This window comes from Ambystoma mexicanum, chromosome 3q, assembly GCF_040938575.1.
Source record: "Ambystoma mexicanum isolate Mex_15411 chromosome 3q, UKY_AmexF1_1, whole genome shotgun sequence".
Taxonomy (NCBI): domain Eukaryota; kingdom Metazoa; phylum Chordata; class Amphibia; order Caudata; family Ambystomatidae; genus Ambystoma; species Ambystoma mexicanum.
This window is the reverse complement of record NC_090926.1, coordinates 767196641-767219290: the sequence shown is the minus strand read 5'-3', so window position 1 is coordinate 767219290 and position 22650 is coordinate 767196641. Positions and strand designations below refer to the sequence as shown.

General features: G+C 44.5%; 1 protein-coding gene across 6 annotated transcripts in view; it reads left to right on the top strand.

Moving 5' to 3' along the window:
* TSEN54 (tRNA splicing endonuclease subunit 54) overlaps nt 1–22650 on the top strand; it is a 571608-nt gene that overhangs the window by 383703 nt on the left and 165255 nt on the right. For 4 of the 6 annotated variants that reach the window (XM_069654777.1, XM_069654774.1, XM_069654779.1 and 1 more), the window contains one exon: nt 4342–4368. The exons of the other annotated variants lie outside the window; for them this stretch is intronic. In XM_069654777.1, coding sequence (XP_069510878.1) covers nt 4342–4368 — 27 coding nt within the window. The remainder of the gene's footprint in view (nt 1–4341; nt 4369–22650) is intronic. 6 annotated transcript variants of the gene reach the window in all.

Below are 22650 nucleotides of genomic sequence, written 5' to 3'. Positions count from 1 at the left end.
AACCACCCAAACTACCACTCCTGGATTTAGTACTCAGGACTACTCTGTAATTTGTAAATGGGTAAATACTGGCCTCAGGTGCTCAATGTTAAATATATTGTAATGACCTCCAGTCCCTGTGCCTGTCCCTAGTTTAAGTTCCTCTTCTTACCCCTTTACCACGAGGTAAACATAATTTAATCCAACAATGTGTAAAGGCACCTTACTATCGGTGTACCGCTACTCTGTTATATCCCACTATGTAATTGATTTCTATTTGAAATGACACCCTAATTTTAAATAAATATGTGCACCTCATGAACAAGTAATGCAAGGATATACATTTTCTGAATCTTCTCCCACCCAAGAAAGACACTATCCAATTGACTGGAGAAGGAGCCATGTTCATAAGGTTATGGAGAACCTGAAATGTTGTCGACATTCTCCATAGGCTCTCCCATTTCTAAAGAGGAGCCAGCCCCTCTACCACCAGGTTGGGCTTCTTTCCAGAACTGAGTAGTAGCTCGGAAGAGCAAGCTTTTAGGAGCTCACAGATATCTGATTTCCGACCTTGTGTGGGCTGATTGGCCTCCAGCCTATGGGCACAAGGTTCACGTGCCATCCCCTATAGGGTCCTCTCCTGGCGGCCGGAACCAATCGCCTCATGCAGAATCACAGATCCGGCCACCTATTATGCCAGGTGTTCCTTGGCTAAATTCTTCACAGGTTCCATCCCCTCTGCAAGTTCCCCTAATTAAGTGAAATTGCTATTGTAGATGTTTAAGTAATTCATGATGGTGCCCCCAATGAGGAGCTTTTTCAAGCACATCAACCTCTAGGGGTATGGCACAGCTTCTCAGACTATTAGTTTATCATCCTTCACCACCTCCTATTCCATAGTCTTCCCTGCTGCCTCCACTGAGGCAAGCACAAGTTCCATTGCCTTTGGCACTGGCTCCCTACTTAAGAGCTATTTCCGCAAGCTCCCCCTCAGCTGGACACTACTGGGCCTGACCCATCTCCACCACCGCAAGTCTCCTTGGCACCTACAGAAGACAAATAGGAGAAAACCAAGTTCCCTAGTCCGATAAAGCACTGCAATTCTGGTGTCCTGGACTAAATACTCTGGACCTAAACCCAGAAGAGACTAGGTGATTGTGGTAGTCCTTTTCAATAGGCAACAGAAGACAGATATTCCCCTGAAGCCAGATGTGATCATAGAAGCCAGGAAAATCTAGAAAGCTCCTCACTCAGTACTCTGTCAACCTGAAATTGGATGCCAAATTTGGTACTAAGTCAGAAAAAAAATTGTTCCTGCAATCCAACCCACAATTGGCAGTTTTGGTGCTACACTCTCTCAGGATTTGGGTTCTTCCATCTCTTCTCCCTCCTCTCTTGTGCGACAGCCCTCTTTTCAAAGTATTCTCGGACTGATGATTTTGCATGTTCTGGTGGTACATTACTCCTGGGGGACAGAGGGGGTTTAAGATGGATTTCTAAAATCCACGCTTGGGTGGATTTTGTGAGGCCAGCCTATTATAGTGTACAGGGAGACAGTGGGGACTAGTCAAACCCATTCAAGGTAATGTAGCACAGTGGCAAGGCTTAGTCTCAGTATAGCTATGAGAGTGGTCTAGGGCTCTAATGAGCCTACACAGAACAACATCAATGAATCAATGATTCAAGTTAGACGAGTAAGTACAAACATATACAATGATTTACTAGGCACACTAAGCAAGTAAAGCTTCTAGTCAAATAGTATCACACACTTAATGTAAAACAGATATATACATTCACCCTTAGGAGAAGAAAGAAAGCATATGATTCTGTAATCAGTGGAACACAGGTGAGTACTCGGATGCATGAAATTCACTAAAGACGCTTTAGAATAACCACAGAACAGTTCCCCTAACACCTAATGAGTCCAGCCCTAAGTTGGTTGCTAGAAACTATTTCTATTTACATTAACAAATTCTCGTTACCAGCCGTTCTTAAGACCCTTACATATATCAGAGATACAATGCACACATTACAAATTCTGGACAATTTGAATCTTCAATCCAATTGTTGGCTAGTCACCTTAGACGCGACAGCACTTTATACTTCCATAGACCATACTAAAGCATTACAAAGTGTTGACTTTCTATTTCGTGAATTCTCGGCATCCTTTTTTGTTCATATTGAAATGGTGAAAGAGCTCCTAACATTTTCTTTGAAGAATAATGTTTTTGTATTTAACAATGAGTACTTCATGCAACATATTGGGGTGGCTATGGGTGCAAGCTTTGCACCAGCACTTGCCAATGCTTTCATGCATTTTTTTGAACAAACAATTGTATTTGCTAGCCCTGTTTTTCTTCCATTCATTCACTTGTGGAAACGTTACATAGATGATGTTATTCTAATTTGGACTGGTACACAAGATTTACTTTCTGAATTCGTTTTCTTCTTGACCAATAATAATTGGGTATTACAATTTACTTCCACTGCGAGCCAAACACATATTGATTTTTTGGATCTATCAATTGATTTAACCCCTAATGGTTTAGTCACTAAAACTTATCGTAAATCTACTTCTGTCAATTCAACATTGCATGCAGAAAGTTGTCATAAAAATCATGTAAAGGCTAACATTCCGAAAGGTGAGTTCATCTGTGCTAAGAGGAATTGCTCTAATCCCAAGGATTTTGACAATGAAAGTATCACCATTAAATCACGCTTCCTTGAGAGAGGCTACCATCATAGCTGTCCCGATAAAGCATTAGCTTCAGTAAGCCATCTAAAGAGAGCGGACCTGCCTGTTCCTAAAATTCATGACAAGTCTCCCGTCACTCAGAAAATTAGGTTAATCACGAGGTTCAATTCGGACAGTCTCAAGATCCATAATGTGCTGACGAAACACTGGCACCTGTTACACCTTGATTCTGACATAGTCAACTAGTTAGATCCGACTGCTGGTATAACATTTAGCAAAGGCAAATTGCTCAAAAATAAACTTTGTCCTTCATTTATGAGTATGCCCTCACCTAAATTGACGATGTGGCTTTTGCAACATGTGTAAATTTACTTTGGAAACATCAAAGGTCTCCTTTGGAACTAGAGGAGATCACACAATTGATTCTTTCATCAACTGTAATTCTAAATTTGCTGTGTATTGTATAATCTGTACCTGTGGTCTGAAATATATTGGGAGCACTATTCGCCCCTATGAAGATTTGCATCCGCGAGCACTTGGCTACAATTGGTAGTCAAGAGTCCAAATATCCTTCAGCCAACCACTGGCAAAACACTCATCAACTACACTGTAAGGATGACATGCGTTTCGTTGGCCTATGCAAAGTGTCCTTCCCTCCGAGAGGGGGCAACCTAACCTTGAAATTACTACTAATCTGTAAATACCGTACTGTCTTTAATGGATTAAATTCGGACCATGAATTTGCTGCTTTCCTGTAACAGCAGACTGTCCCTATTTTTGTCTCTGCCAATTTGGTGCCACTGCCCTCACTGTATTATGGAATTTGTGTTTCTTATGTGCCTAACCTCTTATTCTTTGGCACACATTTGTATTAACCTCTTTACCCATGGGGCCATTATTTTAATTACTGTAAATTGGTCTCCTTGTGCAACCTGTACATGTTCTTGCAGCAGCGCACTCACAGACAGTATCCTGTCCCTCTTAATTCATGATGTTCCCTCGGTTCATTTATCCAAAATTCTCCATTTCGCTTAATGGTACTCTCTTGATTTTATTACGCGCGTGCAATTAATTCAGTAATTACCCACTTTGCCCTCACTTTTGCTGTCCACCTGCAATTTTCGCATTTTTTCTTTTTTTTATAAAGAAAAACATTTTTTACTTTCCTTTTCATTCTTTAGTGGCTTTCGATTTCGCATTTTTCTCTCATGTGCACTGAGCATTTTTTAGGCAATTTTTTAATTTAATATCCCTTACCCATTGAATTGCCTTGTATTTTTAGGCAGTTCAAACATGGCGGCTCTGTTAGTTCCTTCCTTCTGCCATGTTTTTCTGACTTGATGCATTTATCTAGCCTCTTTCTAGCTTCGCGACCAGCACATTGATTTCTTCAGTCTGTCTAAACAGCCGACCAGGTAAGACGGTTTTACATGGCCCCCTGTTCACTTTGGAATTGTAATTCAGTGTTAATGCTCATTCGAGCCAGAGGTTTAACCTCTTCAAGTCTGCTCAGTTTAGTGCTACTAAAGGGTACCTCTTTTTGATTGCGTGCGCTCTTTTTGTTGTATGAACCAGTTGTTTTTCACTACCTGGTAAATATTAACTTAAATTCGTTTCAATCTATTGATACAGTTCGTTTCTTTTCTTCCCTTTCCTTTATTTTGCAGCTTTAACCGCAATTGCGAAGCCTCCAGGTACTTTAATTACCTTTTATTTTTTTTTCATCCCTCAAATTGCAACAATTTGGACATTTCTCCATAGATTGTTTGTTTCTTTCTCTTCCGCAGAGTACTTTTTGGGCACTGTCCCTTCAGCTTAAATTTCAGGCTCTATCCCTATTAAGGTAACACTGACTCAGATTAATTGGTGTCTGGTTTATAAGGTGTAAATTTACACTAGATTATTTATTTTTTTGTCATTTTTTTTTTTGATTGCGCTGCTGCAGTCATTCCATCGAATAAATTGTAACCCTAGCACAAATTTGTTTTTCTCTCTATTTTGAATACATCCACCTCCTAATGGACTTACACCACTTTTGGTATGGCTTTAAATTTATTACGTTTATAATTTTTTCTTTTGTCAAATATGCTTTTGATTTTCGTTTTTGTCTTGCATTAACCCCATTGCAAATTGCACACATTTAATTTTGGCTCATTCTTCCCCTGCTTTTCCCCTGGATGCTATGCCTTTATTTGTCCTGATTATGTTACTGTATGGTGTCACTATATTATTGAATGTTGCACACTCCGTTTTGTTATTGTAACCTATGTTTAATAATAGCCTCAGATGAAGAGCCGTTGAAGGCTCGAAACACGTGTTCGACTGTTGCTTGTACTAAACCTTGGATTTTAAAGGCTGTTCTTTCATACAAATCACTTGGACTCCCGATTTTTATTTTGCTATACTTGGCGCAGTGAAACTGGGACTTGTTTGTGTTGCTAAGTTGGTTTGGGGCTTTGTACCCTAAAGTAATCGGGTACAAACTTTACTAAGAGATTGGACCATGCCAGTGGTTATGATACAAAAGTCAAAATGGTAACTAAAGTTCAGATAAGTAAACGTATTCCATCCCAGACACCAGGATAAGCCTAGGGAGAGATCCTTGACTAGGCCTCCACCAATCAAAGTCGGGAAAGAGTAGATTAGGGACAGGACTTTACACTAATGCAACCCTATGCAGAATAGGGGGGGAAAGGAACAGGTTTGTTACCTTACCCCCTAACTCCAGTTTCTCCAGAGACTACTCCTGAAGTTAAGGAATCCGTTGGGGATGCAATCTTTGATACTTGGACCGGTCAAGGGAGGCACAGGAGTCGGGGGTGCAGAGGTCAATTTTGGACACGGGATTGAATTTTGTTTGGTTGCTGTGCTTAGAAATCTGATGCAGACACCTTTCAGCTGAACACCCAGACAAAGAAAAGATGAAGACTTCTGCGCAGCAGGCAACCTCAGGACACCTCTACGATGCGCAGAAGACTGATTGCAACAGGAGTCACCACAGTCAGGCGGTGACAGCGATCTTAAAAGGACGAACAAAGAAGCAGGTCCTGCACAGCTTCCGTTGATGCAGGAAGGCTGAAAATGGAGGAGCAGGCGTCTTGTAGTACAAGCTAACGTTCCTCCAAGTTCCAAGGATACACTCTTAATGGCGACAGCGGAGAGCTATTCAGTCCACTGGTTGGTGCAGGGGCACTTCCGAAAGGCTCAGAAGGCATGGATCCTCGAGCAGGGGTCGAGACTGGTTGCTTCCACCAGTCCAGGGGTGGTCTTCGGATCAGGAGAGAGGAGCAGGGCTTCATCAGGACTTCACAGGAGTTGGTGCTGGTCAGCAGTGGGGGTCGTCCTTGCATCGTTGGCGGGCTGCTATTCTTCGTAGAGGACTTTGCTCCAACAATGGATCTAAAGAATGGCTGCAGGAGTCCTCCTTTTGTCCAAGTTTGGGACTGGAAGCTCACCCAGCTCCACCAGTGGTAAGGATCTGCACTATTTAAACAGAAAGTGGCTATCCAATAATGGATAGCCACTGACCACAAGATCTGCCCAGCAACAGACATGTATGCACCTGGATGTGTACTGGGTACAGACAGTCCTAATCCCCACATCTGGGCTCACACACAAACCGTCTCTTTGCCAGAGAAAGCGATGGCTTTCCCCATGAAACGACTTCCCAAGTGTGGCAATTCCAGACCGAGAGGGCAGGAAGATGGCCATAGAGCAATGTGACTAAAGAACAAGCCAACACCTTTTGTCACAGCCCTCTTAGTAGACAAACCGAATGAAAGGGGTAATTGATAAACTCATACACCCAGATCAGACCGGATATGTCCCTCACAGGAACATAGCTGAAAACCTTCGGCGGCTGCATCGAGTCATAGAACACACCAAAGGGGACTCGAGTGATAGCGATAGTATCACTAGATGCAATAAAAGCATTCGACTCGGTTAAATGGCCTTGGCTGATGGCCGCTCTGGCCAACTACGGGATAGGCCCAGGTTACCTTAGGTGGGTCAAATTACTATATAGTGCACCGTTGGCCAGAGTTAAGACAGGAGCGATAATATCAGAAAGGTGGCAACTCAGCAGCAGCACTAGGCAGGGGTGTCCATGGTCTCCTATGTTATATATATATATTGGCACTAGAACAGTTGGCGATAAACCTGAAGCAGCAATACGACATAATAGGAATCAACATTAAAGAGGAGCTGCACCTCATCTCATTGTACGCAGATGACATGCTGCTCTATTTACGATACCCTGAGGAGAACCTCCAGTATATCCTGGAGGTGATGGAGCGATTTGCGTCGCTATCTGGTATAGCGGTGAACACAAAAAAGTCATGCACGTTTCCTCTGGGCAGGTATGTGGGGATCACACAAGATCAGCTACCAATCCTACAAATACCATGGGAGATAAATACGTTTAGATACCTGGGGATAGATATTTACCACACGATGGAGGCGGAACATCAATACAATACGGAGAGGACGGTAAGGGGCATAGAAAACTGCATGAGGTTCTGTGAGAAACTCCCTCTGGCAATGATGGGGAGGGGAGTGATGCTGAAAATGGTGGTTCTGCCGAGATTATTGCACTACTTCGGGAATATACCATATTTGATACCAAGACAATTTTTTGTCAAACTACATAGCATTTGCAGGGACTTCCTCTGGCACGGGACGAGGAATTGAATAGTCCTCTGGAAGCTACAAAACACGCATGACGGAGGGGGCATCAAACTGCCAAACTATGAGCTATATTACTTGGCTAGCCAGCTACAATATGTGGCTAAATGGCTATCAGAAGACCCAACTGCAGAATCCAGATTGAGACTGGAAAGTGCCCCGTTCTTCCTGAAAGAGGTAATATGGCTGCCCGAAAAGGATATGAGAGAACGCTCAGAGATGCTAACATTGGGATGGAAGGTGTGGTGTAGGGCTTGCCAGGTTATGGAGAACCCAACCCCGTGCTCCCCGCAAGCGCCACTAGTAGCACTAACGGGGGCAGATGGACAGTTAATGAAGACGATTAGAAAACACTGGGAGCCGGTGGGGATAGCAACAATAGGGGATGTAATACAAGAAGGTGAGATCAAGGAGTTTGGGATGCTGGTGGAGGAAACAGGGTTGCACAAGGGGCAGCATATCACATATGCTAGAATGAGGAAGCGAATCAAAGAGACATGGTCAGAAATGGTACTAGAGGAGCTACCGAATGCCACCATAGAAACAATATACGACATAGCAGAAGGAGGGCACGAAATATCTAGACTATATGAGCTATTGATGTTCAAAGCAGGGAAGGAAGCAATACAACTAAGACAGGACTGGGAAGAGGATGTGGGTGCTCCCAAGAGTGATGGGATGTGGGAACGGGCCCAAAGATATCACAAGAAAGTGTTGAGGAATGCGAGGTTACAGCAGATACAGCTATACGTAACCCACAGGGCATACATGACCCCCCCCCCCAAAGGATAGCCATATTCAAAATCATGGATAGGCAAATGTGTCCTAAATGTGGAGAAGAAAATGTTGGGATGGTGCACATGTTCTGGGCGTGCCCAGAGATTGGTAAATTCTGGGAAGAAGTAGCCCAGAGACTCGACGGGAAAGGGGTCAAGATAAATATTGAGTCGGCATGGGCAAGTATGATGGGAGGGTTCCCCAGATCATGCAAATTAAACATGTAAGTAAGTTGAAGGACCTGGCGTATATACTTGCAAAGCGCAGGATTGCCATGGGGTGGAAGGCATGCCACAGACCAAGAATAGAGGTCTGGTGGAAAGACCTCCAGAAATGGACTGAAGCGGAAACAGCGGTATGGCAAGATGGTGATAATACTGGTGGGGAGGAGGAAATGGGACTCCTGACGGCCTGGAAACAGTTAGTGGCTACACTGTATGGGCCAGCCCAGGACTGGTCAAGCAACCAGGACTCGGTTGTAGACATAGAGGAGGAATCCCTTCCGCATGAAGCAGTTACAGAGCGCGCTGTGGAGTAAGCCCGTAAGGGGGGAGGGAATGGGGATGCAATTGACATTCAGTGATCAGTGTGAAACTCAGAGCATTATTCCATGTACTGTAAGTCGATTGTTTTGAAAATTAATAAAAATTGTTTTTTAAAAAAAAACTACCTTTAGTAGACATTTGCAGTAAAAGAAAAAATGCACGAGTAAAAAGTATAAAACACAGTAGAAAAATATCCGCTGCCACCAGCTCATCTGAGGCACATTGTAAATGTAAGCAAAATACAAAGTATCCTAACCGCACTTCACTTTAGGATGATGTGTGTAATTGTAACAATGCAACAAATTTCACTAAGAGAGACTGTACTGATATTCTTATGGTCTGATCAGTTCCCCCTTAAGAATTGACAAAAAGACAAGGGGGGTAGAGCAGAAGGCTTTATTTACATCCAAAATGCCAGGTCCATAGTCAAAACTGGGCAAAAAGAGGGTGTGCCATAGAACTCTATGGGATGAAAGCCCTACACAACAAACAACTGCACCTGGTGCTAACTGGCATTAACGGTCAATGTGCATATCTATTCTGAAACATGTCCACGAATATCAGATGTTGGTAAACAACACAGAACCTGATTTTGGGGTTCCCTTTACCAGCACAACCCCACCATATCTTTTGGAACTGACCCCTCCCTGATATGGTTGGGTGCTACAATGAGGTCCCTTCAGATCCACAATGCTCCTAAGAGCAGGTCAAACACATCAACATCCTTAAACTGAAGGCTGACTGCCATGGCCTTTTTGCCTTTTAAGCAAGTGAAGAGAGTTCTGATTCTAACATACAGTACGATGGCTATGTTCTACCTCACAAACTGGGTGGAACAAAATCCCTCCTGATATGTATTCTGGAGTAGGGGTATGTAAGTGCTCATTTTAATGGCACACGGTTTGTTCGTTACCAGCGGTGACATGTTCTCTGCCAGTGAACTTCAAACCATACAATTTTATGCATGTCAAGCACAGTGAGTAGAGAGGCTGGAATCCGCATAAAGTTCCTCTGGGTTTTTGCACTTGCAAAAACGAGGCAGAATCCATTGGGGCTCGTGTTAATGCTGTCCACATTACATGTACATTGTGGGCATGCGCCAAGTCACGGGAACTCCTCACTTATCCCCAGGGGGAGCGCTTCCCTGTGAGGCTAGGGAGGCGAGGCTGCTACCCAATAATCCCCCTAAGGGTGGTAGAAAGAGGGACTTCACAGAGAGATACTCCCCACTTGGGGATAAGGACTCCTGTTCCGTGAAGGAACTCTCTAGCCCTTTTTCCCCTGGTACCCAATCCCTGTCAAAAATCCTTGATAACACTACTGTCTGTTATGGTAATGTCTCTTCGGTCTATGATCCACAAATGACCCAGGTGGAGAAGAGCCAAAGAAACCTGCAGAGTAATAGGTTGCCTTACCATCGTACTGAGTAGAGCTGGCCCCAATAAAGCATAAATATTATCTCTACAACAGTAAAGAAGGACTTTGCCTTTATGCTGGGGAGGATCCAGCCACAGGAAATAAAGAGCAGGAAAGGACTGAGGAAAAGAGAGAGCAGCTGGCATGAAGCCAGCCCAGCCTGGGAAATTTGAACCTGGGAACACGAAGATGCCAGAACGCCGATCCCCAGTGGCAGGGACATCCAGAAGCGGTCGACGGAGCACTGCAGTGGAAGCCAAGCTCCAGACCAGTGGAAGAACGGGAGAGAAGCCAGTGGTGGCATGACCTCGGGGAGGTGGCCTATGTGGTCTTGCAACTGCACCGGAACCGTGTGGCCCAAGTCTCAGCGGAGCCGCAAAGACGAAGCAGGGAGCAGAGTGAAGGAAGCAGAAATGCAGAAGCAGCGCCAATCAGCCCATCACCTCAGGAAGAACCGGTGACGCAGTCCCAACACACTACAGGTAACAGCAGGAGACACGGTAGGGGTTTGGGCAACTCCAGAACCTCGGGAGTGATTTCCCTCTTCACATTAGTGACCCCCAGAGAATTCAGAGTCCAGAGAACCATGGGAGTAATCTCCATCGTCACAGTAGTGATACCCAGAGAACCAAGAGAGCACTGGGAGTAATCTCCCTATATTAGTAGTAATATCCAAAGATCTAAGAGTCAATATTTCATCGGGAGGAATCTCCCTCATCACAGTGATAATCAAAATAGGAATAACGGGAAGACTAGACAACAGGCGCTGTCTGGAGGTAATCTTCATAACATCCTAAGAGGGAAGAATTGCTGGAACTGTCAAGCAAGATTCAGGAGCCCTTGAGAAGAACTGAAGATACTTTTGAGGACTACAGCTAAAGAATATCCCAAAACGGCCCTCAAGGCTGTGCAAGGTGGATCGGGAGAAAGGAGTCATTCTCCTGAACATACTCTCGTTGTTGAATCAAGATAGAGCAAAGGATTGTTGGAGAAGAGAGAGACTGAGCCAGCTCATCAGGAGAAGGGAGTCCTACTCATACTATTTTCATTCGATGCTGCAAGGAACTGGCCAATCCTGCCACAGTCCCTACCTCTCCTGTCCCCTCCCAGGCCCTCTGCACAGCACTGGCTTCTCACTTCATTTCTAAAACTCAGGACATCCTGTCACTCTCCTCCTCTCATCCCACTCTCGCTATTCCCTGCTCTTCCTCTGGCCCTTCTGCAGCCACCCCTCCTCCCTCCTTCTCTACCTTTCCCCTTTTCTCTCCAGACAAGGTTTCTAGACACCCCTGTTCCTCCAAAAATATCAAGGATCACATCGACTCCCTGGCTCCTGCCCTGGCGGATTTCTGCAATCACTCCTTCGCCACTGGAGTCTTCCCTTCCCCCCTGAAGCACTCCCTTGTGCACCCTCCTCTTAAGAAACCCTCTGCCGACCCCTCCTGCCCGGCTAACTATCGCCCAATCTCCATAACTCCCTTCCTGGGCGAGCTCCTGGAGAAATTGGCCATCTCCCAGCTCAATCTCCAAACTGAATCTGTTGGTTGTCTTCATGACCATCAGTCTGGCTTCAGAGCTGCCAGAAGCATGGACACTGCTCTCCTGAACATCCATGAAGACCTGCTCTCCAACCTCGACTCTAACACCCCTTGCGTTCTTATCTTGCTTGATCTCACTTCTGCCTTTAACACTGTCAACCATGCCATCCTGCTCAACCGTCTCCGTGATAACCTGGGTATCACTGGTCAGGCTCTGGCATAGCTAACTTCTTTCCTCTCCGACCGACCCTCCCAGGTCCAACTTGGGTCCTTCCTCTCCGACATCTTTTTCTCTACCTGTGGTGTCCCCCAGGGATCTAACCTCTCTCCCTGGCTGTTCAACCAATACCTGGCACTCCTTGCCCACCGCATCGCCGCTCTCTGTCCCAACTTTCAGTGCTATGCGGATGATACCTAGCTCATTTTCAGGCTACCCTCAGCCTCCTCCTCGTCCTCTCCTTCCCTCATCTCTGACTGTCTGTCTGCCATCCAGGAATGGTGTGCCGCCAACGACCTCTGCTTTAATGCCAGTAAGACTGAGATTCTACTCATCGGCACACCCACTCCCTCCTTCCCTGCAGCTCTCTGGCCGGCCTCTCTTGGCCCTCCTCCCACTCCCACCTGCAAGGCTAAAAACCTCGGGGTCATCTTCGACTTTGCACTCTCCTTCTCCCCTCACATCTCTGACATCTCTAAGAAGTCACACCACCAGCTGCACCTCCTTAGAGGTATTCTTCCTTTCCGCTCCTTCCCCCAGAAGCTCACTGTCTCCAGGGCCCTGGTCCTCTCCAAGCTGGACTACTGTAACAGCCTCTATCTAAATCTTCCTGCCTTCACTCTCCGCCTTCTGCAACTTATCCAGAACAGGACTGCGAGACTTGTCCTTGGCCTCAAGCCCAGGGATCGTATCTCTCCAGGACTGAAATCTCTGCACTGGCTCCCAGTGGCTGCGAGGATTAAATTCAAAACCCTCTGCATTGTACACAAGGCCTTCTGGGGTCTAGGGCCGCAATACCTTCAACTCTCTCTTCCTAAATATCTTCCTTCTCGGGCTCTTCGCTCATCTGCCTCCAACTCCCTCAGGGTCAGTCGCTTCTCTAAGCAACGAGTTGGTGGCAGATCACTTTCTTCGGCAGGGGCCTCTCTCTGGAACAGCCTTCCTGCCTCCGTGAAACTCGAGGAGAACCATCTCCGTTTCCGGAAACACCTCAAAACCTTCCTCTTTGCTTCTGCTTTCTCTCCTCCCTTGCTGAATTCCTGACTGAAATTGCACTGGTTACCTGGCCACCCTTTTCTGATCTCTGGCCCAGGCAACTGCCCACCTGCACTGCCTCCCTGGCAACCCCTGCACTTGGGGACCATTTTTTTCTGTATCCCTTCAGTCCCCCTTCCAGCACTTATGTCTGCACTTCCTTGCACTTGCCACCAGCTGGCTGTTTTATGTGTTTTATTTATCTTATTTATTCCACTTTCCCATGTACTGCACATTCCCCTCTCCCTTCCCCCCCGCACTTTTCCTTTCCCCCCTTCCCATGCACTTGCGCAAGCTGAATGACACCTGGCCTATTAGGATCGTTGTCTGTCCTCCCCTTGCCCCCCCCACCCCCTTTCCTCGTTGCACCTTGAAACACTTGTGTATAGGCGCGTTATGAATGCCATATCATATATCATATAACACTTTTGTAGATTAGTGGTAGTGTTAGAGTAGGTTTTTGGGCAGAGAACAGACACTTTTCATTTGAACAAACATCCTGACAACAAGCACCCGGTTTGATATTTGTTTAGGTAGGGATAACCTTCTAGAGATAGGAGGAGGCAGGTTCTTTGCTTTATTTCTTAAATAAAACTTAGTTGAAACATGCCACCCCTTTGTCCGACTCCTTACACCACAGGGCAGCATTTACAATGGTTTCACTGTATTTTGTGCTTGTAAACCCAGAATCGCCCAGATGTGCATGCCCAAAATGCACCATAACGCAATCTAAATTGCATGGAGAGGACTACTTACACATAAGTGTCAACATTGTATTAAAATTTAGCCCCATTGTTCTTTCTCGTGACTCCACAGCTGGCAGAAGAGCCAACCAAAAGGGCCCACAGTTTGAGCATGCTCATGTAGGCCTATCAGTGGGCACTCTTCCTCGGTTCTGAACCAGATATTTCTTCAATGGGACTGGCCAAATATGGTGCTCTTTGTGACTCAGGTCAATAGGAAGTGCTACCAGTGTGATTCCTGAAGACACTCTTGGGGGCGCCTTCCTATTACCATGTAATATTCAGACTCTATGCTCTGATTGTGAAAGTATTGTTCTAATTGAGACACTAACAGTCATATGGTGCTTGTGACCCCTCTGGCCCAAAAGGGTACTGGTAGTCAAACCTTCTGGATCTTTCTCACAAACCACCAGTGTTTCTTCCAGACCATGGGGAGCTTCTGTTTTAACATGGGCTGTTGGTCCTCTATCCAACCCCATTGAACAAAGCCCTTTGTGGACTGGTCCCTGAAGACCTGACCTGCGTTCATCTAGGTCTCTTGCATGACAATTTAAAGACAGTGGACATAGTTCCACTGAGAATTATTACACTAGCAAGAGAACACATGTCTGCCACTGATGCATATGTAAAGATATCAACCCTCTGGCAGTTCACTTCATCATCAACTTGGCGAAGTCTGGCATCAATCCCTCCAGGACTCAGTTATGAGAGCCCATTGCACAACACAGGCAGTGCATTTTTCCTCATCAAATCCAGTCAGTAAAGGGCTGTTTGATGATTTTAAGAAGTTGTTCACACAACTGTATCCTCGTCACACTCCTTGGCATTTCACTGGGGTGCTCTCAAACATAGCACATAAACCCTTTGACCCCATGGTTTCTGCAGGCACAAGATGCATCTCCATAAAAATGGCATTTCTGGTGATTATCACTTCAGCCCGCATGGTCAGGATTATGGATGCCCCTTTTTCATTTTCAAAGAGATACTGTGGTGATTGGCATCCATCGGAATTTCGGTCCAAGTTGGTATTAACATTCCTTTTAAATTGGGATATCATTCCTAATCATTTCTTCTCCAACCCGGTCTTTGCACAATCTGGATTTCAGCATGTCCTTGAGGTTTTATTTGTAATAGACTAAAGACCTCTGATCCACCAATCATTGTTATCTCTGGGGGTTTTGCTCCTGGCCAAAAAAGATGACAAACCATTTATTTATGGCTTGCTGGACGGTGAGCTGCATTTTGTAAAGCTACTCGCTCAGAAAAAGTTCTCCTCCAAAGTGGTTTTATGCCCACCTGGTTAGGTTTTTTCCCCCTTACTATAGGCATTTGCCTTTGTAATTTATAAGTCTGCCACTTGTGCTGCTCCACTTGCTTTTTGTAAACACTACTCTTTACTCTTTTGCCATATGCTCAAGAGTAGATGCCCAATTTGGACAAGTTATTCTTTTATAACCTGTTTGGTTATGGTTTCAAACTGTTCTTTGTTAAGGGCATTCCCTATTATTGCAAATCCATCTTCCCAGATTTTTCTAAATCTCCCAGTTTGTGGTGCTTGTGAATCTTCCACAGGTATGGAGGAAAGTGGATGGGCTTATAGAGTTAAGAACAGCCCATCCCAAACCTTCATGCCAATCATTTATTTAAAAAATGTCTGCTCCGGAAACACTAATTAAAGTACTGGCAGGTGTGGTCCAAAGCATTCATGAGGTAGGCCCTTTCTTTGTAATAAACCAACATTTTGATCCTGCACCTTGCTCCGCCCCCTTGCCGGATACAACATCCCACAAGTATGAAGGAAAGGGGCCCATTGGCTAGGGTTATCGTTTTGACTATGGTGAGTAACTTGTTCTGAAGATTATCAGTATTTCTCAATCTGTGAACATCAAGATGCCTTTTAATCATAGCTGAAACAAATGCGATACCAAAGAATAGCCCTTCAAGTCAAGCATGAAAGACCACTACTCGCTTATGAGTCGTCAATGTGCTTTTGTTGTAGATTCATGTAGTGTTTTCTCTGTTGCCAGCATGAGCAATTTCAAACTCGTGCAGCTGCCTCTTGATGTACAGGGATGATGAGCAAATTGTGTGCCTCAGGCCACCCGAGCGCAGTGATATAGCAACCTTTGAAATGTTGTGCAAGGGATGGGTTTCTGCCTCCTAAGGTGAGATGTATGTTTTGTGCGATTGTGAGGTAGGAAAGATGTTGCCCTCTGTGTAAGACCTGATTGGTTGAGGATTTTAACTTTCTCATCTCCCATGCACTTCCACTTGCTTTTGGCCAGACATTGGGGGGTCCTCAAGAGTTGGGCGGTATCTGGCAGTAAATGCGCCTGGATATCACCCACTGATATTAGCGTTGCCACAACTCGATCCAGTGCAATTTGCGTCGGATCCCTAGTTGCCGGGAGGAAGTTGGGTGGAGTCCCCATTCCCATTCAGTCCATTGGACCCAATGGGGAATATTGGGTGCAATTAGCATGGCCCAATTAGCGCAGTGCAATCTGCGCCACGGTAATAGCGCCACAAATGGGCTGTGACTCGACAGATTTACCTCCAGCTCAAAGCTGGGGGTAAAGCTGGGCGACTTGCCGCCCAACTCATAGTTGAGCGGAGCGGTAATGCAGCGGTAACAGCGTTACTGCCACATTTTTGCTGCTCCGCCCTCCTTATGATGAGACCCAAAGTGTTGTACCTATGGGAGGTTCTGAGAAGCTAACCTAGTTTGTGAACATGGTATTTGACACTTGGTCTAGCCAAACTGAAGGTAACATAGACTGGGCAGTAAAGCAAACTTCAGGTGATATGGGGAGTGCACAAGTACAGTTAACCCCACACAAAGCAATCAAATATTAGACCACACAAAAGTACAAACATGTACAAATGTATTGGGCAGTTGGAAATGTGAGCAGGTCAAATTCAACCCCTCATCACCCCAAAGGACAACTCATCGACACAAATATGTACAAAGTTGGTAGGTTCAAAGTGACTCTACCTACACATTAAACTTAAAGGGGTAGTTTGGTCAGAAATGTTATTGGCCCAATCAATCGGGCATGTATTTAAGACCATACCTCAGTTGTTCTTAAAAGAAATTCCAATGCAACGTACCCACGTTTTTTTCACTTTAACACATGCGAAAACGACGGGTCGGGTACCGCTATCTTGTGCTAATTTCATCCGTTGATCCCTCGCGCTAAGGTCACGTGCCCTTGTGGCACTAATTCAGATCACCCGCCCTTAACGCTGACATCACTAGATGCTCACGCCCCATTTCACCCCCACTGCACGTCTCATGTCCACTGTGCGCAATCTATTGACGTGTCTCCATGGAAATGCCAAGATGCCTCGTTCCTTGACAAGTGTAAACAAACCCTTTCTTATCACACAACGTTGGAGTTTTTTTCCTTCGTGTCAGTGTATTTCTTTTTGAGCTTCCCTGACTTGTTTCTGCTCTGTTCAGTTATTTGCCAAGTACAACACACTGAGAACCGGTACTTAATACTTCCTAAAATGTATTACCTCAGTCGCTTTTCATATTATGGACAAATGTCTTTACCAAACCATATTTAAACATGTGTCCTCGCAAACTTTTAAAGTTTGAGCCTATTAATCTTGTCTTTTCATGATGTGTTTTCGTAACATGGCTGTTTCTTCGCTTGTCTTTAACATTCAATGTTAATGGGAAACCTGTTTTCTTTACTGTATACAAACAAAAATGCTTTTATTTACCTCACGGTTGATTCTGTGCTTCTTCACTATTCATGGAACTATGACAACAATTCAGCCCTACCTGTACGAGGCTGAATATTCAGAAGAGGAAATCCAGAAAGAGAAAAAACTCGAGACAATGTGTAATCTGATGAGTCATGAGGATCAATCACCACAGCCTGAACCCAGTCACATTGAACACGTTTCCATCTGGTGTACCTGCCATCATTGTGAGCTTATGCCTACTCGGGTGGAGAATAGCTTTTACAGAGAAAACTCTGGCTGCTTGCCCTACATTGCTGAAGAGAGCACACCACCACTATTTGTTATCGAGCTGCATGACTTCAGGGCCACCTGCCTTACAAGATCTGTGTTGTGAATAATGATGGTCCTTATGCATGAACTTTGAGCTACTGTTCGCCCTCGTAATCCAAGTAACAAGTAAGTTCACTCTATATATGTTGTGTGTTTGACGACCAAGACAGCTAACATAATATGTTGTTCCCCTACATCAATACAACTTCGATGGATCAATGACGAAAGAATGTTTCTGTAAATTGAATAAATTACTCATTCTAATCTGAAACCAAAGTGTTCACCTTTAGATTTATCGTCCGAACAATTAAGTTTCTTTCTTTCACTTGGAAGTATTTCCCAAACTGTTTTTGCTGCAATGCGCGTTCACATTTCTAAATGATCCCTACTTGAAATCATAAGTAATGTCAGTACTTTGCATGAAAAGGTACTTTTTAAAGCATAACAATGCCTTACATTTTACAAGGTAGGCAAAAAAAGGAAATGCAATTATTGGGTTCATTCAAGTAAACTAATTCTGTAACTGTTACAACGGTTGTACAGACCTGTGGCATGTAGAGCCCTTTACATGGTGGATTCATAGAAGACTGGGATTTCGCGTTCCAGTAATACCTGCCTGTGTGGTTCGAGCCATTCGTGATGAATTTCCCAGTGACCACGGACAATACCATGGATTTATACAGACAGTACCTCGACGGAGCCATATAATTTGGAGCGTTATTGCCATCTTCTTTATTTATTGTTCATTTGTTAGGCGCTTCTACAGTAAGGTAATGTTTATTTGTAAAGCGCCTATACACAAGGCAAGTGTTTCAAAGCGCTCAAGGAGGGAGGGAATGGGTCATTCAGAGACCTTGAGTTTCTGAACGATAACTAGTCTGCCCAGGCAGAGTAAGTGCATATAAACAATTAACAAATTAGATAACAAATAGGTCTGACAGCGATTCTGCAGTTTTTCCAAGAGCATAGAGGCGGCACCATGCATGAGGAGAGACACAGAAGAAAAGATAGATCTTCAAGGCATGGTACCTTCAGATCGTGCAAGTGCACAGACGGTACAGGAGAGGGGAGGCGGAGGACAGTGCTGGGGGAAATCCAGATGTGCCCAATTGGTCAGAAACTAGGTAAGTGCTGAGAGATGCCATTCTAGATGGGAAATTGCCCGAATGCAGTAGCAATGAGGCAAGTGCAGGCAGGCCCTAAGGCAAGTGCTGGAGGACTGGTGAGGGTGCCGGGGACCTGTGAGACTCTGAGGTACTCCCGGCGGCCAGTCTGCATGCTGTGTGGAAAAGGAGGGATAGAGCTGAGCGAGAGGTTAGCAGGGTAGAGGGAGAGAGAAGGACGAGGAGAAGAGGAATGTCTTAAGGAGTTTCTGGAAATTAAGGAGATCAGGCTCAAGACGCACAGCGGCAGGGAGGCTATTCCAGAGAGTAAGTCAATTCTGTTAGTAAACTAAATTAAAAAAAGAGTTAATCTGAACAGTTAGAAATGTTTTTGTAAGTCCACAACATGTCCAAACATCTAAGAGTATCATAAAAGTGTGCTTTAACAAGTTTACTGGCCTATCGCGCTCCCATCATCCACATCCATCCCCCCTCCGCTATCAGTGGTAGTTCGCTCATGTGGGCATGCACTCGCAAGGGGGCTGGGAGGATGGGAAAGCACAAGGTGCTGAATGCCATGTACACCACAAAGGGTTATTTCGCATGGCCGCCATTATCCACATGGCCACCCCAGACCCGGTGTCTCCAGACCCCCCTTTGAATACCATGTCCCTGCAATCAACATATGTCTGTGTCTTTTGACTGTGTTCCGGGCCTATTGTGCTCGTCTCATCCACATCTATCCCCCTCCGCTAGCATTGACAGTTCTGACCTATGGCCGTGCACTCCCAGGGAGGCTGGCAGGATGAGAACGCTCAAGCTGCCCCCTGCTAATGGCCCCCTCTGTCACATTGACTGGCTGCCTGGTCCCTTCTGAGCTCCACAGGGTACCAGGCCCTCCTCGCCCAGTATACCCGAGCACCCGGTCTTCCTGGCTCCCCCCAACAACCTGCACTTGCCCATACGGGATGGGCATTCCTAACGAGCATGGTTCACCCCCGTCCTCACGCTTCGCATTTGGCCCTCACTCCCTGCTTCCCCTGGCACTTGCCTACTTGGTCTCCCCTAAACACATTCCTAGCCCTATTGGCCCTCTTCTTCCCCCTCTTCCTCCCCCTGGACTTATATACCTCCTCTTGCCCTGCACCTCCCTCCCACACTAGCATTTGTCCTTCTGCCCCCCTGCACTTCTTGTTACTGCTCTTGCACGATCCGAATGACACAAGCCCTATTGGGATCGTTATTGGTTTTTTCCTCCCTGCCTCTCGCCCTCTCCCCACGACCCCGCTTTTTTGTTTTGTGGGGCCATGAAACACCATTTTCTGTATAGGCGCTTTACAAATAACAAATAAATAAATACAATAAATTAAGTCTAACTTTGCTGGAAAGTAGGAATCATAATAAGTGGCTGCAGATTGCAATAGGCCAAAGATTTATGTGCCACAGTGTTAGGCCAACATTTAAATAATGAGTGAAGGAATATGTCTTGCCAACGTGTGCTATGAGCATGCATCTGTGGCCTTTGCACATTCACATCTTACTGTGTAGGCCCACATGTGGAGGACGACCAGGTGTGCCTGCATCAATGCTGGAATAGATGTACACAGAAGTCGGTAAGCCTTTCTAAACTGCACTCATTCAAAGGCATGCTGAAATTTTAGTGATGTGACAGTCCACCCAGCCTAATGCGAATCACCCCTTTCCCTTCCCGGTCCGTCCGTGCCGTCTATATATTAACTCACTGCTTTTCATTCATCTATATCCATGAATCTGTATTTCATGCTGTAACCATCTCTTTATGTCAAGTATGATTACTAAAATAAGTTTGTACATTTTTAATCCGCACTGACCGTGGGTAGAGAATAGCTACTTAGCTAACAGCAATACATAATTATCAGGTGTTGGGTACGAGGTACATAGAGTACTGTTGAAATAGGTTGCATAGTCCCAACAGTGAAATTATTTAACCAATTGACAGAATTGACGAAGTCGTTGTATTGGGTTTAATATACAAAAGCCGGTTTTCCTGATGTGTATTCAAATTGTTTTTATTTCAGAAAAGTGGTGGCACACTTTGGCCAAAAAAACTGCCCCACACTATTAATTTGAAATATTTTCAGGCATTGCCCTATTGAAGTATAGGGAAATCCGAGCCGGCCTACACCTTCCCTAGGTTCATTTTTGAAATAATATGTAAATGTGGAACCAGGTGCATTGATACCATTCAAATGGAAGCAAATATTTTCATGTGAGAATCTTTAAATATTTTGTTGTTTTTCACTGCACAGCTTGCCATTAGTATTTTCATTTTTGTGGCATATGTTCCCAAAAGATAAAATTAGTCGAATATTCACAGAGAATTGATAACATTCACTATATTAAAAGCTAATGTAGGAAAGTTAAGTTTCTATTACTGAGATCTGTCTTTCGAAGTGGTTGGTCATCCCGTCACGTAGGGAGATTGGTGACGCAATGTAAACAAAGTTTTAAATGATATTTATGCAAGTGAGGATGGCAAATTTGCTGTATGCTATATGAGTAACGTTGTGATGGATGAATGTTCAATTTGACGCAAATAATAGACATTGCACGTGTTGTAACTTAAATTGATAGTTAACATAAATATGCACTGTTATAACCAATTATAAATTGGGTACTGAAATATATCTTTGCATTCTCGATTTTACAAAGTTTTGCTATAACAATGTGTGCTTGTCATGGGTACAGTTTACCAGTCGATGGCTTCTTCAACCCTTTTTTGGACAATAATCGTCAACAACACATCTGTGATAACAATTATCTGGGACAATCGCCAGACATCAATCTGTCCTTTTCCTGTTGCAGTAATAAGGAGCAAAATTGTAAATCACTTGTTTCTTCTCTGTAATGGAACGCCATGTGCCTTGATCAGAAATCTGTGATAGAAGATAACTTTTTGTGAAGAATTCAAAGACTGGTATTAATTGATCGATGAACGGAATCGGCATTACAAGATCACTGTTCACAGTGAAACAAAAAATGAGAACCATGCAATGTTCACTAGCTATAACCTCTATTGGAAAAATGTACCCATGTTTTCGTGGACTTAATTACCTCTTTTCAGCGTTATGTCACAAAAGTACCTGTTACGCTCCCGACTATTGCTGTTTTCTTCAAAATAAACCGTTTTTATCATGTTTGTGAAAAGAAGCAAAAGTTTTGCATCTGTTGTGGATGTGTGTGGTTATTTTCCTGTCTCTGTGTTAGATAACGTTATGATGTTGGTGATGACAGAGTACGTTTGCCTACGCTGCCCACTAACGTCATTAAAATAGGTGAAGCTCATCGTGACCTTAGAGTAATGTCAGCCTTAGGGGCAGGTGATCTGAATTAGTGCCGCGAGGGCACTTGAGCTTAAGGTGATAGGTCAACGAATAATATTAGTACAAGATGGCGGTACCCGACCTGTCATTTTCGCATTTGTGTTAAAGTGCGAAAAACTTGGGTAAGTTGCATTGGAATTTTTTTTAAGAACTATCGATGTATGATCTAAAATACATGCCCGATCGATAAGGCCAATAAAACCTCTGACCAAACTATCCCTTTAAACAGAGCAAAGCATTTCAATTCAATGAAAAAAGAGAAACTATAGCTAGTAAAGTGAAATGAACAAAGCATTGAAATCAATAACTATATACTCCTCCTTATAAATATGAGGCACCTATAGCTTCAGCAGTCCTCCCCTACCTGACAAGTAGGTCTAGTGCCTGAGTAGAGAGATGGAAGTCTTAAAAAATCCCCCTAGAACAAGATTTGGAAAACACAAAGGTTGGGGGCAGTTGTCAAATAAAGCACCTATGAAGATAACAAGTAAATACATTTCTTCAGGGCACTCTCAATTTCAACATAATAGG